General features: G+C 30.8%; 1 protein-coding gene across 1 annotated transcript; it reads right to left on the bottom strand.

Moving 5' to 3' along the window:
* Nucleotides 1-245: 245 nt before the first annotated feature.
* Nucleotides 246-13388, bottom strand: LOC139520709 (hematopoietically-expressed homeobox protein HHEX homolog). The gene is made up of 4 exons (XM_071313590.1): nt 12555-13388; nt 2207-2391; nt 1751-1801; nt 246-751 (listed from the first exon to the last, which is right to left on the bottom strand). The coding sequence occupies exons 1-4, from the start codon at nt 12892-12894 to the stop codon at nt 611-613; spliced, it is 717 nt and encodes a 238-aa protein (XP_071169691.1). The 5' UTR covers nt 12895-13388; the 3' UTR covers nt 246-610.
* Between the last annotated feature and the right edge of the window lie 4307 nt (nt 13389-17695).

Genomic DNA, 17695 nt, shown 5'->3' with positions numbered 1-17695 from the left:
ACAATAATCGAATGTTCACCTTATCAACATTACCAATTGCAATTTCAATCAGAAACTGTTACTTATTTCAGAATTAACCCCTCAGATTATTGTTGGGTGTCATTAAATCGATTGTTTAATTTTCATTTTCATTTATTCTGGTTTTGGCGGCTTTTTGCTTTTGACGTTTTTCAGTTATTTTTTCTGATCATTTTCGTCTACTTTCAAACTTAGCCTCTTTTTCAATGAACATATTGGAATTCATATTAATATAATATATCTTTAATAAACAACTCATACATTTACAGCAATCATTCAAGACAAACATTTAACATGGTAGTAAGCATTGCATCTTAAGTGTTTTATCAACATTCAAAAGTAACAATATTGCGTAATATGTCTATATACAGCAGTCCAGAGAATGATTTATTGCCATTTGATAAAAATATTTCGATGTACAGATATGCACCAATTGAACATTGTTATAAAAAAAGTAATAACATATCACAGTTTAAAAGTACCATAATTAGCACTCAGATGGCGAAATTCGTAGTCAATTCATAAAATACTGTTTGTCATCTTCATTTGACGCCATTCAGATCTTAAGCTGCCATTTTGATTTTAAGGAAAATCATTTTGCACTTTCTTCTTTTTCGACATCTATTTCAATATCTGAGTCTTCGTCAAATTCTTCGTCAGAAGTATGTTGTTTGTCTTCATCATCGTGAAGATCTGTTGGAGAACCATCTCCTTTCTCGTGTGTAGGAGACTCCTAGAAAAAAGAATTTGGTAACATTATTATTTTATTATTCTTTTATGATATAGTTTCTAGTGTACTTTGTAGTATTATAGCACATATTACTACTCTCTTATCAACTATTTTTGAACAAAACTACTAAACGAACTTTACAGTAAAAAACTTTTGAACTGTTTAGCCAACAGTAATCTCAGATGGCCATTCACTTTATTTGATAAAAACATGTACATTAACATAACGTCCACAATTGTTTTCTTTCTTCTCAAAATAAAAAATTCCCCGAACGGTACAAAATAGTTAAAGTTAGTGTTCTCGGATTACAGCCATGTTCAGTGGTCTTTATTTTTTTTATCTTTGAATAGGCCAACCATTAAAAAACTTGCATGAGGTTATGTAAATTTGCATTATATAATAATTGTATACAAAATAGTATTTAATTATTTTCTAGGTGAAATGAACTATTGTTATTTTCAATAAATTATGAAGACTCGATGTCGTAAGTAGGTAACAAATGGACCAACTGATATGAAACACTTATCATTATGGGACAGTGTAACCAGATCTGGTCTGAGCTGATATGAAACACTTATCATTATGGGACAGTGTAACCAGATCTGGTCTGAGCTTAATAGGTCAAGGGGTTTCCGAGTAAAATATTTTAATGATTTACAGACAAAGATGGACGGACGCCAGATGCAAACTGATTATAATATGTCACACTGGTCTTTTGGGGGCTACTCGAACTAAAAGTTTATGAAATCTTCTATTTGATTTAATAGTTTAAAATTATTTGAAATGCAAAAGAAACACTATTTTGTTTTATCTTTTCAAATAGAAATAGATCTATATAAATCAATGTCTCGGATATCAATATAAAAAGAAGACGTGGTATGATTCCCAATGAGACGACTCTCTACAAGACATTGAATGACACAGAAATTAACAACTATAGGTCACTGTATGGCCTTCAACAATAAGCAAAGCCCAAATCATAATATCTCAATGATAACCTACCTGCTTTAATCTGCGCCATTTTGCCCTTCGGTTTTGAAACCATGTCTTAACCTGTAAAACAAGATGATATGTGTATAATCTTTAAATAAACAATAAAACATGTATGAAATCTAATTTGATTAATAAATTAAATTAGCAAATTTAATGTGTTCATTTTCCCCCATAAAATTTGCTTAAACCCGATCTAACTAAAGTAATGGACGTCACTCAAAAAAGAGGCGAAAGATAATATACGTCTCACAAAAAAGTTATAGATTTGTAAAGAGCTTTTTCAAATTTGAAGGCAGCATCTACTTACAAGCTTTTCAGAAATACTGGTATAATTTACGATTTCTGACTTTATAATATATAAGTCCCAGTCAATGGATGATTTTAATGTGTCAATCAATGGCCACAGCTACACTGTTTTGAATTTCATTCTATTTTTAATTCGTCCTTGTAATGAATAAATTTTACCTGTCGTTCTGTGAGCTGGAGAATTTTGGCTAAACGTTTTCTTTCGGGGGGAGATAAATACTTCTGTGATTCGAACTTTTTCTCCAATTCTAATGTTTGGTCGTTTGAGAATCGAACTTGGCCTCCTTTTCTTTTATGCATTGGTCTTTGTAAAAATGGTGGCCAAAAGAATGGTCTGTGTCCCACTGAAAAACAGATTAATATAGTATACATAACATATATTTATTTTTAATCATGTAGTTTGACTATGGAGGCATATAGAAATATGTTCCATTCATCCAAGAAATCTAAAATATTTTAAATCAACTATATTATATACTGTAATCGTTTTATTTAGTTAAAAATCTTTTATAAATTAACCATTGTAAATGAACTTAAACCTATTAACTGGATAATTTTGCAGAAAATAAATAAATAAGATAGAACTACTCGGCTAGCCTCGACGATTCACAGTTTATGCATCAGTTGAATATAGATATAGATATTAGCTGTAATTTATTTAATAATACAATAGCTTGAAGACTTGTAGATTAAGCTACTATAACACGTAATAAAATATTATTGACCCCTTTAAAGGAGTGTAAAAATTCTACTTATAAAATGCAACCAATAAGGATTTTCCTGTCCAAATAAAAATTATGTAGGTACAGTAAAAAATAACCAATACTTTGTGTTACTAGGTGTGTAAATTAAATTGGTATTTATGAAATATTTTAATCCTTTTGCGCATTTTAAACTTAGTACATTTAGTATTAAAGGACGTGTATCACAACATAAGCAGATTTTGCATTTTAACCGGTAATGTCAAATTAAAACGTAATCTCCTAAAGAATATGAAGTACATTTACTGTATTTTTTTTTTATAATAATTTAAATGGTGTGCTCGAATTGCCGTATGTGCTTAAAACAAGTTAACAATAAGGATGTTGTTTCAGCATATTAATCCCTAAAGTAGTTTAAAAGCAACCAGATTATTGTATGTCCCAGATAACAAAAGGAACAACTAAGGAATTATTCATTACTTAAAGAACACTTATGTTTTAAATATCTTTTCGTATAAAGAGGCTGAATAACACTAGAACAACAAGTGTTAAGTTCTTTGACATTAAGCAAAGCTCATACCGCATAGTCAGCTATAAAAGTCCCCGAAATGACAAATTCAAAACATTTCAAACGAGGAAAATTACGGCCTAATTTATAATTAAGTACAAAATTATGAACGAAACACAAATATGTAACACTGCAACAATCAACAACCACTGAATTACAGGCTCATGTCAAGAACACAATAAGAAAGCAATCTGAACTCTAAACAGGACAATATCAGTATGATTCTATTGCTGAACACTGATAGAGACATGCAAGCAAAGGCTCGCTTTTATTTGTTTGTTGTTCAACATTTTTAATATCTTAATTAATGCCCGCGTCACACTGTCCCGATTTTTACGCCGATGGCAACACGAGTATGGAAATTTTCAAAATCGGGACTGATCGTATCCAGATCGGGCTATTCGTAGTGCCATCTTTAACCATCGTAGAACCATCGGCCACTTTTCTAGCCTTCAGGGACAACTTCGGGAAGGGTTCTTAATTTTTTAACATGTTAAAAAATCACCGAAGGTGCGTCCGATGTTTAGGGTTCGTATTGAGTTCGTATCACCATCCTCACCATCGTAATGTCACCGGGAATGCATATGTGAACATCGTATTGCATTCGTGTTTCCATCGTTTCCACCGGGCAGTTTTGACATTACGATGTCTACACGAATGAATCACGAAGAAAACCGAAGGTCTTGCGATGGCAACACGACTGCGTGAAGACCTCGTAATCCCGTCGTGAAGCCATCGAATAAAAGTACGAAGGTGACAAGATGGAACTACGACGGCAATAAATCCAGCTAAATGTAAGTTAATTTTCGCGCTTAAATACATTTAAAGTGCCATGCGCGATATGCACTGGTCAGTCTAATACGACAGTTAAGAAAGACGTTCACAAAACATGGACCTCATATCATATGATTCTATGAGAACAAGAAAGGCGACAGCGTTGTTTCTATTAATTCAAATGGAACAAGAAGAACAGGTATTACAGGCTCAGGATTTACTTTTACAAATCAAATACTATTTTTTGTTAATTTTTTATATCAAATAACATAATGAAAATCATAAACGCGCCTCGTATACCAACACTGCATGTACACGTACATTGTATATAGGGAAATTTTTCCTTATTATTCTGATTTTTTATGTATCGTCTGAGTTGTTGTCACACGAATGTTAACTCCATAAACCTTTTGTTTTCTATATGTCATATTTTACCGCATTTGTTGCTTTCCCCACATTCTTCCTTTCCTTTTGAATAAAAGGGATCAACGAACACATTACCTTACGGTACCTTTAAGATAGATCATCAGTAAACATGGGCATAATTATGGGCGATTATTCAGACTAGTGCACACATTTTACAGTTCAAACAAGGCAATGCCTAACGAGGCATCCCCTCGTATGTAACATATTGGGGACAAATATGAACACTATATTTGTATATGACACATGCAGAAAATGGTAAATTGAATACACATATTTGTTACATAAACTATTTTTTTAGAAATCAATCAAATTATTCAGTAACTGAAAATACCCACAGTTTTTCGTCTTATGATTAAACCAAAAATTAAATGTACAATATAATGTATATTCAATATTGATCAAACAATTTAAAACGCATGATGCCTTCGGCATATAATTTAAATGAATCGTAAGCTGTACACGACGTCTTTTAGACATCGTATGGCCATCGCGCCATCATCGTAATCCATCGTGTAGCCTTCGTGATCCATCTTGTAGGCTTCGGCTGAGATATGAAGCTTAAATACCGTCTTCGGTTAACCTTCGTATGTCCATCTTTTGCTATCGTATATACTTTCGGGACCCTCGTATAGACTTCGTTATTCATCGTACTTGCTTCGGTCACTTTTGGGTATTTTAACGAGATCGGGACCAACTTCGTACGAACTTACAATTTTCGCATTCGGGTGTCCATCGTATATAAAAATCGGGACAGTGTGACGCGGGCATAATGAAAATCGTTCACCGAAGCAATTTCATGCATTTCAGATATTAGTATATCTCGATTTTTTCTTTCTCTTATAATTTTTGTCTCATTATTTATTGTGCTTGATTCCTTATCGCACACACCCATCTTGCTCCATTCAATAGTTTCTCTCTGGTTGATTTTCAAAATTCGAGGATTCCGAAAACCCATATGGGTCACATATAAATGTTAAATGAACAAATACGTGGCATACTCGTGTGAGGGCTTTATAGCCAGTTAAGGTAATTAATCATCATCAAAGATAATTGTTTATTCAATTAGATGAAAATGGTGCCTTATAAAAAAAAATTACTTTATATGTCTTGCACCAGATCTTTTTGACAACAGGAAGAATAACACTCAAGTGGGTCTTTTACAACAACAACAAAAAAAAACTCATAAAAATAAAGGACCAAATTTTATTTTATGCTCAACTTAATGTTTTATTTAAGACTTTTTCATTGCTTATTTGAACGTATTCAAGAGAACCTTTTTTGACTTTTCGTCTAGGTTCTTACATAAAAATCAAAAGATGCTCGATAACACATATAATTGTTCCCTTAAAATCGAATAAAACACTTCTTTAAATATTAAATATCTTTTAAATATTAAGATTAGTATTTATCACTGACAAAGCTAAAGTTCAAATGTGTATTTTACTTATTTTATTGTGTATGTATAGATAAACCTTTAACGTGAGTATGATTCTGTAGTAAGCTCTTTAAGGCGGACTTCTAATGTTTACATATATGTATCGAATAGACTAGTAATTTATAAAACACACTTTACTCGTATTATATAATTATTTTTTTTGTAAAAACAGTAGCCAAGAGTGAGTACTTTAGAAGTGGTCGACTACATTTTTGTAGCATCTTGGAGGTGTAACTTGTCCATGGTGCCAGACACAATTAGAAACAATTGAAATTTATTGTTTGTCATCTCGTATCATTGACATGCATCTGTATAACAGGCGACAAACTTATCTAATTATCCTCAAGATAAGAAATTAACCTTTTCCGATTACTTTTATATTGGAAAGGTTGTTCCGGTATTAAAACAATTTGTATTGTAATCACTTCCGGTCTACGAAAAACCGCAGCATGTCGCTGTTGAACAATAATGTTGTTTATTCCTAAGACACACGACACCCATCGAACGATAGGAAACGCGTGTCTAATAGATTGCTAGTTTCCTTCAAGTTTGTTAAAATATTTTATCGGGACAGGAACCTTTGACAATTCTTGATAAAGCCGCAGGTACTTCACCTTTAAGATGTCTCTGTTAATACTTGACCCGGGTTATATAGAAATTACCTACGATGAAATCGTGTGATTTTGAAAGTGAAATAACTCCAAGTTATGCTAAATATTCTCGACGAATTTTTTTTCGGAAAACTATAAGAATTATGAGAGATTTTGTCCTACTTAGATAATGGTGGGAAGTATTTCAAGTGGCAATTTTCACAACACATTGTGTTGGCGTTCCAAATGGATTTCTTATGTGTTTTTAACTTAAATGAAAGTGGTAACTAAATTAAGAGGCTTACAATAAAACAAATTCTAGCATAAATTTCAAATAAACCTACTTTTTGGGGGTTGATAATAAAATATATTGCAAAAATAGTGTCTTGTCTGCTTGGCTCGACTTAATGATGAACATTTTCAATCGTTCATGTTACCATGGAAAGAACTATTGCCATTTATGATAACTAACGAAAGTAGTTTCTTCAAATTAAACAATCGTCTCGAACATGCATGAAATATTTGCCACTGGACGTTAAGCAACCCACAATCAATTGATCAAATTAAAAACTAAAGTTGTGATGCTGTCCATTACAGTAGGTTTTAGACAGAATAAGATATACAGTTATTATTATTTGTTTCGCATTTACCGTTTGAACATTAAACTTCAATTCAATTAATACTAATTTACTAATGATATTAAATCGTGATTGAAAAAAAGACGATATCAAAAAAGGTGGAATCAAAGACCGTGCGCAAAAGAAAGACTAGAGTACAACAGTGTAAAGAAACAGGCCACAGAAAAATTAAAAGTTGAGCAACACACATTTAAAAGCATAACCTGAATTATTTCCGAGACTGTTACACGAACTATTATGACTCACATCCGTTATTTGCCTGAGATTGTTAGAAACCCTGTCTTTGGCGTTTACTTTGCGAGGGATAATCAGAAGATGATATATGGTTTAAGTTTGTGTTATATTCACAGCTAATATTTTAAGCAAAACGAAACAGTTGAATGGCAATTGACTATTATATTGTATATCTATATAATCCTATAAGTAAAGACAGAAATCATTTGATGTGATTAACTAGTTATACCTTTTCATATTTGATTAAGTATTCATATTACAACGTCCATCAACTATCTTTAAGTTAAGACATTTCCTCCAATTCAAATAGACACTAGATATTAATATCACTTATTTCTAAATACTGGTGAAATTATAAAAACTATAAAGACCCTTTAATATGACTATCATTAAAGAGAGAATGTTTACTCAAGTCGGCCTACTGCGAGATTTTAACGCGATACATGTACCCACCACAGGCACTAGTGGAATGCAGAAATGTTAGGGTCATTTGATATTCTAATTCATTAAGAAAAAATCTTGTTTGATGATTATTTTCCTTTTAGTTTTTAATCCACAACAGCATTCATTTTAAATTACTCATAAGTGTATATTTGCATATCATGTTTTTATCTTTGATTGTTTGATAGTAGTTTCCTTTGCGAAACATATGATACTAAAATTCAGTCACATCGAGAGTCACGTGTACTAAAATTTAATGAAGTCTAAAGCTAGTTATTTCTGTACTCATAATTGTATATTTGTATATCATGTTTTTATCTTTGATTGTTTGATAGTAGTTTCCTTTGCGAAACATATGATACTGAAACTCAGTCACATGTATACTAAAATTTAATGAAGTTTAAAATTAGTTATTTCTGTATATAGTTTTGTTCTTAAATCGGTAAACATATTTGTATTAATATTTTTGTTACCTATATCATAGTATGGTAAATATAATAGACAGTATCTTTAAGAAGGAACATAATTGTACAGATATATAAAAAGTTTATTATTACGATTGTCCATTGTCTTTCTTTTGTTTTTGTTTTGTTTCGCTATTTGTATGTAATGTTTCATAAGTCTTTTATGTTAAATGTAGATGCGATATGATAGTTTTAACCTCAGAGTATAAGTCTTCTGTAGAGTCTTTTATACCCTACATGAAACTGACGGTAATTATTTTGTTCATTGTTTTAAAGCCGTATTTGGACCTACTGTTCCTAACATACCAACCCTTTGGTCTGTGCTAGATATTTGTACCATTGATAATCATACCACATCTCTTTATTTTTATAAGAAAATGCATCTCGTTCCTTTCTAAAGGCGAGGTATATATGTTAATGTTTTATTATGTTTTGATCCAAAATTACCAGTCTATTTTCCAGGGCATATTTTTACTTTTTATAAATAGTTGTGAATGAAGAAATAATCATTTCAATGAAAGTAAATCATTTATATAATGAATCATATTTATGTATACATTTTTTTTTCTACCCATTTGCATGTATTTCATTTACCAATCACATTATATAGTCTTCCTTTATACAATACCCTTTCTATATTGTTTTGAAAATTATTTATAACAAAGAAAATAAAACCCTGAATATTGCCATGAAAATAAGAAATTCTAAATTATTGTTTTTAATTCAAGAATGTTCTGTAAAGACAAAATATTTCAAAATCCATTAGCAAAAAGAAATCTTTTCTCGGTTTCACATGAAGTTCTGACTTGACATGAGGGAAAACTAGCAATTGTTCCCCTAGCCCACAACCTTCCGCTACTTATGTCTTATAAACCGCACATTTTAAGGATAATGAAAATTTATTTTCACGATAGCTGTCGCTCTTCAAGAAAAATAGTTCTATAAACCTGATTCGTATATCAGCTAATAGTACCATTTATATGATATCGGGTGTGACTTCCGAAGAGTTACGAAATTCCGAATATAGTTCTATTTACTTCCTCCTTTAGCTATTAATTAGAAATTTATGGACGAAAAGAAGTTTTCATTGAATTCTATCAGATAAAAATCAGACGGATGAAACACTATGAAAATACTTAATAATGGTATTGTCTTAATTGCCGTTCATTGAAGACAGGAAATCTCAAGTGTACAGTGACAAGAGGGTAGAGGTTTGAACTCTATTGTCCACAGTGGGTATTGTCATTTCTATTCTTTCATATGCAACCGATTCAAGACAATAGGCTTTTGCGATTATCGCATATATTGTTCCTCAAAATGTTGTAAAATAGCTCAAAAGAATTTTTCGAATACTGTTAACATAATTCTTAATAGGTAAAAGTCACCGTGGTTTCTTTTATTCCATTTTTTTTCTATCTTTTAAGACAGTTTTTGAAAACATTTTAATATAGAGAAATTTTACACTAAAAGATATGATTCTCTTTAAGAGAAAAAAAAAAACCCGAGGCTACATTTATATAACTGATGCTCCTTTATTTAACCTGAGATCACCCCTAGTTTTTAGTGGGGTTCGTGTTGTTTATTCTTCAGTTTTCTATGTTGTGTCATTTATACTATTGTTTGTCTGTTTGTCTTTTTCATTTTTAGCCATGGCGTTGTCAGTTTATTTTCGATTTATGAGTTTGACTGTCCCTTTGGTATATTTCATCCCTCTTTTATTTAAAATGTAAGAGGTTAATTATATGTTTATTTCTGCTCGCCAGGGTCAGTTAAAACAAAAATAAGAAAAAAGAAAAAAATACACATGTTGAGCGGATTTGATTACCCTTCCGTAGCGCATGCACAAATCCTCGCGTTATTTGTGTTGATCAATTGCCTAGTCTTTAGTCTTCTATATTATGTTATGTGTACTGCTAGTTTTTTTTTTTTTTTTTGTCGTTTATCTTTGACTTTTTTATGACATATGGCGGTTGCGTTGGATATATATTATACATATATAATTTTCTGCTTACAGATCTAGTGCTAAAAATGTACCGACTCAATGTCGATTTAGCAAGTATAAACAGACAAGAATATAATGAGATATATATGTTTAGGGACATAGTTTTCATTTAAAATATCAACTGACATTTCGGATTTTATTAGACCTCTTATGTTTTATTTGCTGGATATAAGAAAGAAGATTTGGAATGATTGCCAATGAGACACCTCTCCACAAGAGACAAAATGACACAGAATTAACAACTATAGGTCTCGGTACGGCCTTCATCAATGAGCAAAGCCCATACCGCAAAGTCATTCAAGTGCTGTCTACTGAATTGTTTCAAACTGTTTGCTTTAGATTATCTTCATTAAAAGAATCGAAGGGCAGCAAAAGAAGCAGACACCATTTGGAGAAAAAAGAAATATTTGTCGTTAAAATTGAAAATCCAGAATTTCAAAAGATAATTAAGACGTTTTTGTGTGTTAGTTATACATTAAGTTTTTAATCTGAATATGCAACATCTGACCGTTAATTGTTTCATGTTTTATTTGCGTTATTGCCGTAATGAAAAAAATTCTTAGATACCATTTTAGGCGCAATTGACTTGATAATTTTTACAAACTAACGGCGCACATAGTTAAAGGTATACCGGAGCCTTTTTGCGCCAACGATTATCGGCTTTGGAGTTTAAAAAAACTTAAAATGGCATTTTTTTATTACACTTGTCTCACTATAGTTTACATTATTTTTTTACGTAAGAATTTGTTTTCTGTTCTTAACTTATGATTTCCATTTGTTACCTCACGCACCCAAGACGAGGAACATTAATTGTACATGTCTTGGTCTTGCTATTTTGTTTTACTTATCAGAAAAAAATAATATTTTTTTATAAATAAATTGCACTAGTAACAGTCCAGAATTTATATTAAAACAAACTGTAACCATATTGATTTGTGAGATTTTGAAATTATTCTTATCTTGTTTTGTGTATAAATGTGACGTTTTGGATTATTTTAAAAGAATTTTATGGGATTTTCCTATATTTTTTTATCAAAAAAATAAACTGTACGGGATTTTCATTACCGTTCAATGTCTTCCTGAAAATATAAGTTGACAATTGTAAATTGTTTCAGTACAGTGGCAAAACGGACGAACTACTCAAGTATAGATATGTGTGTGTGGTCTTTTGACACATTTTGAATGATATCTTCATTTGATTTAAAAAAAAAAAAAAAAAAAAAAAAAAAAAAAAGTTAATTGTAGGTTTTAAATTTTTCACTAAATTTGCAATAATTATTTAAACTTTCTATTTGAACAAATAAACTTTTAAATATATCTTGATCCAGTGTGTCAGTAAAACACGCACTATTAGTTCTATTTGTAATCACGAACTATCGTTTCACATTCATTTATAGAAAAACAAATGTTTTTGTTTATATATATCACAATTTTAAAATACAGCTATTATTTTGTTTTATATACTCAATACAGTTTTACAGTTTGAGTGCAATCTTTCGAAAGTTCTATACGTTAACGTTGTGAAAAATTGTGATGTATTGATATTCGATGTAATTGTTTTGCTTTTATAATAACACTTCGAATTCAATAAAAAGAATATCATATAAATATATATGTTGTTTTGGATTTGGAATAAGCCTTCTATTAATTTTTTTAAATCGGATTTTTCAAATATTTTGACCACTAGAATCACAGAAGAGATATTAATTGTAGCATATAGTTCACAAAAATTGGTACCAATGTTAATGCATAAAGTTTCATTGTATTTCTCATTATTATCATGAAATTTTTTTTCGCTTTTTGTCTGTGTACAACAAAATCCGACTAAACAGTGTAATTTTTTTATAAACTAATTTCAAAAGTACATTGGAAAAAACTCATTCTTAAAAACGTGAATACATTTAAAAAACAAAAAAAATGCCAGAGACAAATTGCAATCACTGTGGCATATTTGAGGTAGGAGTTTTTTAAAGAGTTTTAAAGAGTTTTACCGGTCAATATTTCTAGCAATCTATACTCATTAGAAAGATTTTTTAGGAACCGAATAAGTTAAGATTTATTGAACTTATTTGATAACACAGAATGCTAGAAACTTAAAAAAATTTGTCCAATCCAATATTACATTCATAGTTGAGATCTCAATATTCTGAAAATATGAAAAAACTTGGCTGCTAGAAATATCGCCCCGCAAAAAAACAACATCATGATTTCATTTTGTATATCTGAAAGCTTACCTCTTGCGGCTAAAGCATGTCTGTCTGCCATGAATGGATAGTCTGCCCTCATGTACGGCACAGAGTACATATGGCTCATTAGAGCATTAGTATATGTAAAACCAGGCGATAAGTAACTAGCAGGATCATACATTGGTTTGCACATGGCACTTGATACTGTAAGTTGTGATGGCGGCAGCGCTGCTGGATGGATTGGTGTAGGTTTTGGAAGTCCAGCTGCTGAATTTCCTAATATATCGTCTATAAGAAATGATGAATGTCCAGAACTAGATGATGAGGAAGACGGATACATTGATGCTAAGTCCGCTGTGACGGTATGTGGTCCAAATTGGTGTAACATTGTCAACTTCGTTATTATCACCTCTAAAGCACTTATTACTTGTAAATTAGCAATACAATCAAAGGCTGTTTGCGATGTCCTCCTATAGAAAATTACTTTGTTTGTTCCTTATTTTGTCAATTGGTGTACGCTGTAAATAGTATATCCATAATTTTGCGGTAATACTTATGATATAACTAACCTAATCGACAGTTTAAAAGTTGTGTATCAATTTAAATTGGCTACTTATATGGTCAAATTATAACATGATATCCCGTTAGATAAAACTTCTGGTTTCACCTCTATGCTACTAGTAGGCGTGGCTTCCGGAGGTATTGTCGTCTGATAGTTCTAACTAATTTTTAAGTAAGAGTAATTTTTAAGAGGTTAAGGGTCGTTCAATTGTGACAAACATTGCAGTGATAAGTAAAATGATCCTTCCCAAGTTTTCGGTTGGCAAACAGTTCATTCGTATGCAAACAATCCAATCTTGATAAATGGTATTCAAATAAGACATAAATTTGTGGGCGGTACCAAATATCACAGTTTTGAGTGTTTTGTTTTGTTTTACAATTTTCGTGGAAATTAAAATTTAAAACTTTTGAAGAAGAAATAAAGTTTTGTAGACATTTTTTCAACATTTGCTGTTCTCGCATTGAAGTTTCCGATGAACAAAATTGAGACTGAGACGTGTATGGTATATGCATTATTCCTCGCATCACTGAGGGAATTTTTCCAAATAGATTTTGTTGGTCAGAATTTTTTTTTTTAGTAAAGTATGATTATAACATAGTTCAACACATAAAGTAAAAAAATCGTTATTTTAGAGAAATATAATTCAAGCATTAAAATTTCCGATAAACAATTTGATTTATTTGGTGAATGCATGAATTTTCACTCAAATTACTGAGGGAATTTTTCCAAATAAATTTTGTTGGTCAGAAACTTTTTTGCGTGAAGCTTCGTTATTGCATATAAAAGTTCAACACATAAAGTAAAAAAAGAAAATATTTTGAAGAAATATACTTCAAACATTGAACTTTCCGATAAACAATTTAGTTTAGCCGTGTTTGGTGAATTCATGAATTCTCTCTCACATCACTGAGGAAATTTTTCCAAATAAATTTTGTTGTTCAGAAACATTTTTTGCGAGAAGTTATTGCATATAAAAATTCTACACATCAAGTAAAAAAAAAATATGTTATTTTGAAGAAATGTACTTCAGAATAAGAATACAATAAGAATAAAAATTGTATTCGTTTAAAATCCTAACAATAGGATAGTAACTAAATAAACAAACAAACAAAAACAGAAACAAAACAAACAAACAGACAGACGGGCATATTAATAACAAAACAATAGACATTAAACAATACAAACATGTAACATTGAAAAAAAAGATTTTAAGTATAAATGACAATACTATTTTTAACAGTTTGCCTCCTCTAAAATTATCAAGTCAAATATTATAGTATATTATACTTCAAGCATTGAACTTTCCGTTCCGACAAACAATTTAACGGAGCCGTGTTTGGTGAATGCATGAATTCTCTCTCACACAATGAATGAATTTTTCCAAATAAATTTTGTTGGACAGAAACTTTTTTTTGTGTATAACTTGATGATTCCATATAAGTTGTAATACTTCACCTGAATAATTAATTTTGCCTTAAAAATTGGGGAGTTAAATATCTGTAAAAACATACAAATAGACCAGAATTTTCGGTATTAAATAAGGGTCTGACTTCCTTTGGACCACCTGGATTCTTGCATGTGTGCATATTTCAGTATATCAGCACTTGTGTTCCCACATAACTGCCAAGACCCAGAAAAGTATTTTAAGCACTGTTTCTTCGTTATTATATTGACTCTTTTTATACAAATATTGGTAGTCTTGTATTTACTCCTTTTCATATCTACTTAGATAAGCTGTGTATTTTATGATAGATAATGCATTTATCAACACTTTTCTCTTTTATTTTTAAAGACACTCAGTATAAATATAAAAAAGAAGATGTGGTATGATTGCCAATGAGACAACTATCCACAAAAGACCAAAATGACACAGACATTAACAACTATAGGTCACCGTACGGCCTTCAACAATGAGCAAAGCCCATACCGCATAGTCAGCTATAAAACATACTTAAGTAATGTGGTGGGTTAAACATGTTAGCGGGATCCCAACCCTCCCCTAACCTGGGACAGTGGTATAACAGTACAACATAAGAACGAACTATAAAAATCAGTTGAAAAAAGGCTTAACTCATCAGATGGACAAAAATAGTGCATGTTAATAATCTATCTAGTATGCAAATTTAAAAACACGTTACAGTAAATCAGGAAATTGTCAGATTCTCATTTTATATCGCATACTCAACTTGAACAAAATCTATAAAACAAAATATATTATCTGAAACAACAAAATACAATTTCAAGTATCTTTTTGCAAATAACAAATCTCAAAGAAGTGGGTTTTTTAGTACTTAATTTAACCATGGAAGTAATATTTTACTTCCATGGTTAATATTTTACTTCCATGGTTAATATTTTACTTCCATGGTTAATATTTTACTTCCATGGTTTAACAGAAAAAATTAAGTTTTGTTATGTTGATGTCTTACGTCTCAGTTTTCTAAGTCTAATAAAAAAAAATCCTTCCAAAGTAGTATGATTATGTTTTATAAAATTACTGTAACAGGCATGATTTTTTAGTCTATCTAAATATTTGAATAAATCACAAGGCAATTTTTGAAATTAAAAATACTATAGATGCATAGCGTACTACAGAAAACTTCTTAAATGATGACGATGTAAACACGACAGCTATTGAACTTATTTTGTGCTTTATTAAACATGTTTAGTAATCATTCTGTTTAATCTAAATTTGTTATATTTTTCTGTAACACTTTTATTGATTATCATTATTATTGGCACTTCATACCAGCTCTTTCAATTTTCAATCTCAAAACATTAATATTTAATACTACATGTATCTAAAACAACAAACTTATTGATTATGCAGTTGAAATTTTCTATTTAATTTTTTTTAATTTTTTTTATATACAATAAGTTTATGTTTTATATGTTGTAAGTTATTATCATGTGTCACAATCTTCCATTTGCTGTGCAGGCATATACTATGTATACAGTTTGATATAAAAGGCACTTTATATATTTTGCGAGAGCACATCTGCTAACTTGTGACAATGGTTTAAAAACATAACACAGCAACAAACTGTAACATTCTGTTGGAAAGGTCTTGACTCCTCGGAGGACTACAAATTCATTTATCTATAAATTTTACATCATTTCTTTTTCTTCCTTATACTGCCCACATTCAACCTTAATGAATATGTTGACAAGTTGTGCATGACTGAACACTTGTTGAATAATATTGTTGATATGGTTAGTTAGTTGTGTTGGTCCTTTGGAAGGAGAATATCTTAAGTGTTTTGAGAAGTCCGTCTATAAGATTTAAAAGTTTAAAAAAAATATATAAAAGTTTTCCGATGTAATGCAGAAGCAAGGTGTTGCGGAGTTTTAACTTTGATTCCATTTGCATGAATTGTATTCATAAAATCTATGGTTAGTCATGCATTTTCTTCAAGGCCATCACGTTTGAGAATTCTCATTGAAATCTTTCTATTAAGCTTAACGTCTATATAGCAATACTTTAAACGGATGTGATTATGTTGAATAGTTAAATAATATCTTCTGGGTGGTTTTTTTTAGAATGAAATTCAAAACAGTGTGGCTGTGGCCATTGATTGACACATTAAATTCATCCATTGACTGGGACAATTTACATGAACGTTTGTCTGTAACGACCACTGTTCACGACGTACCTACGATAGACATTTAAACTGTGGGGTCACCAAAGGTTTCTTAACGCCTTTAATTATAAAATAATTCAAAAAATTAATCAGGAATAACCTTTATGTTTTGATTTATATAATTGATATGAATCAAAACATCGTGTTATTTCTGATTAATTTTTCGAATTACTTTATTAAGGTGTTTAGAACCTTTGGTGACCCCATAGTTTAAGTGTCTTTAAAAGTACATAGTGAGCAGCGGTCGTTACATACAAACGTTCACCTAAATTGTCCCAGTCAATGTATGGATTTAATGTGTCAATCAATGGCCACAGCCACACTGTTTTGAATGTCATTCTATTTGGATAACTACATCTTATATAAGTCCTACGGTTTGAAAGTTTTGTTTGTTCTTTCTTTGTCCATAAACTCTGTACATTTTCAGCATTTGGAAATCTCTAAACAAAACTATATAAAACAATAAGGCTAAATATTGATAATTACACACCATACTCTTTGATACAGAGGTCAGCTCAGAAATAGTGCGATCTAAATACAAAAAGTGGTCGTTGGTTGTTAAACTTGTGTATTTCTGTTGGGGAATTGCACACTTTGTACTTCAATACTTTACTCCCAATCTCCTAAATTTTGTCGAGCCTTAGTCTTTGTTCTTTTTTGCTACTAATTAAATGTTTCTAAATTTAAATTTGAATTACAACCTCCAATCTGTTGCTTCTTATTAAATGTTTTAATTTGGTTGACGATCTCCAATCAATGTAATCTTCGTAGCGAGGAAATCTTTGTGTGACTAGTAGATCATCAATGTTAAAGGCTTCAGAGTACTTCTGGTACAATCTTTGTAACGTGTTTATATTCATTTGCAGTAAAGTATGCATGGACTGTTTACTAAATTGATACTTTATTTTATTTTGCTTTTCTTCTTATAACTATTCGGAGTTATATCGTTTACGCCTCGGATATCTTTTTGTTTTTATGCAGACTGC

The sequence above is a fragment of the Mytilus edulis genome, chromosome 4 (assembly GCF_963676685.1).
Source record: "Mytilus edulis chromosome 4, xbMytEdul2.2, whole genome shotgun sequence".
Lineage (NCBI taxonomy): Eukaryota > Metazoa > Mollusca > Bivalvia > Mytilida > Mytilidae > Mytilus > Mytilus edulis.
This window is presented reverse-complemented; position numbering and strand designations above follow the sequence as displayed.